General features: G+C 51.9%; 1 protein-coding gene across 1 annotated transcript; it reads right to left on the bottom strand.

Annotated features, from left to right (window-relative positions):
• Positions 1–6: 6 nt before the first annotated feature.
• LOC121964123 (putative transporter SVOPL) lies at positions 7–1698 on the bottom strand (the record flags this gene model as incomplete). Its single annotated transcript, XM_042514344.1, has 6 exons — positions 1591–1698; positions 1308–1504; positions 863–974; positions 689–770; positions 313–402; positions 7–207 (listed from the first exon to the last, which is right to left on the bottom strand). Coding segments are annotated over exons 1-6 (780 nt in total), but the record flags the coding sequence as incomplete, so codon positions are not given.
• Positions 1699–1723: the final 25 nt, after the last annotated feature.

Raw genomic sequence — 1723 nt, 5'->3', positions numbered from 1 at the left:
CAGAGATAAATAACAACAGGAGGTAAACACAGAGTAAACAGAGATAAATAACAACAGGAGGTAAACAAAGAGTAAACAGAAAACGTTCCTCACCAGCAGAGCTCGTCCTCGGGTTTCTATCGGCAGCAAAAAGTTTCCTAAAGCGCAGATCACACACGCCACTGCGAACGGACTGAGCGCCAAAATCACCGACTGAGACATCAGCACCTGAAGGACACGCAGTGATGTCACAGTAGGAACACCTGAGGACTCACCTGAATGTCAGATACACCTGAGGACTCACCTGAATGTCAGATACACCTGAGGACTCACCTGAGCGATAAACGGAGCGATCATCCCTCCGATCCGACTGAAGGACGTACAGAAGCCCATCCCCAGAGAGCGAGCCACCGTGGGATACACCTGAGACACAAGCACACCTGTTACTTGAATAATAACCCCCTGACTCCCTGCCCAGTAAAACCTGTTACCCAGAGGAACCAGAGGAACCAGAGGAACCAGAGGAACCAGAGGAACCACTGGAACCAGAGGTACCAGTGGAACCAGTGGAACCAGAGGAACCAGAGGAACCAGAGGAACCAGTGGAACCAGTGGAACCAGAGGAACCAGAGGAACCAGTGGAACCAGAGGAACCGGTGGAACCAGTGGAACCAGTGGAACCAGTAGAACCAGTGCGGTGTGGACTCACCTCAGCAGTGTAAATATAAACCACATTAAAGTTCATGGAGACCAGCGAGCGCAGCAGGAACAGGAGCACCGTGAACCCGAACCTGGACACAAACACACTGTCAGAGGGTCCTCAGAAACCTGGACCTGGTCAGACCAGATGTCCCGGTGAATCTGCATGCCGGTTGGTCCTCACATGGTGGAGCAGATGTTGATCAGCATGAAGACGACGGCGGCTGACAGCTGCAGGACGGTCAGACTCATCTTCCGTCCCAACACGTTCAGCAGACAGATGTTCAGGGGGACCACTGGGGGACAGAGGACCAGACAGTCCAATTAAACTGTTCAGCAATGACACTCGATGAACGGCCCGCGGGACAAATCTGGCCCCTGATAGGGCCCCTGGTGGCTCCCCAAGCATTTTCAAATTGACAGTAAAATAAAGTGATTGGGAATTGTTTCTGTACTTTTAGTATCAGGAAGGTGCCAGAGTCCCCCACACCCCCAAAAGAGAGCCTAGCTAAGACCCTAATGTCCTTAAATCCTAAGTCCAAAAATCCTGCAATGTTGTAGTTAAACTCTAGTTAAACATTTGTGGTTTTCAAAAAATTATGGTCATTTAAGCTGGCAGTGAGACTTACGGGCTACCTCGCCGAAGCAGCTGATGAGCAGCGTCTGGTAGTCGCTGAATTGGAAGGGGATGCAGTAGCAGAGTCCGTCCTCGTGGCGGTGTTTGACCTGATGATGGCGGTCTGCGTCCGTCACACACAGCAGGTTCTTTTCCAGTAGCTCCGAGCTGCTCAGCACCGAGCCGTAGTACGAAAAGGACGCCACAAACCTGCGGGACACAGGAAGCCGCACAATGAGACATGGACGTCATCGTCAAACAGCCGATGAGGACAAGAGGAGGACGTGACACCTTACCAGGAGTACCACAGCAGGAGGGACGTCCTCCTGAATGCTGAGCTCAGCAGGATCCTCCAGTTGCCCCGCTCCCTCTGAAAGACACACAACGTCATCATGACATCATCACCACGTCATCATGACATCATCACCA

The sequence above is a fragment of the Plectropomus leopardus genome, unplaced genomic scaffold, assembly GCF_008729295.1.
Source record: "Plectropomus leopardus isolate mb unplaced genomic scaffold, YSFRI_Pleo_2.0 unplaced_scaffold1413, whole genome shotgun sequence".
Taxonomy (NCBI): Eukaryota; Metazoa; Chordata; class Actinopteri; order Perciformes; family Serranidae; genus Plectropomus; species Plectropomus leopardus.
Note: the sequence above shows the minus strand (reverse complement) of the source record. Positions and strands in the feature narration are given on the sequence as shown.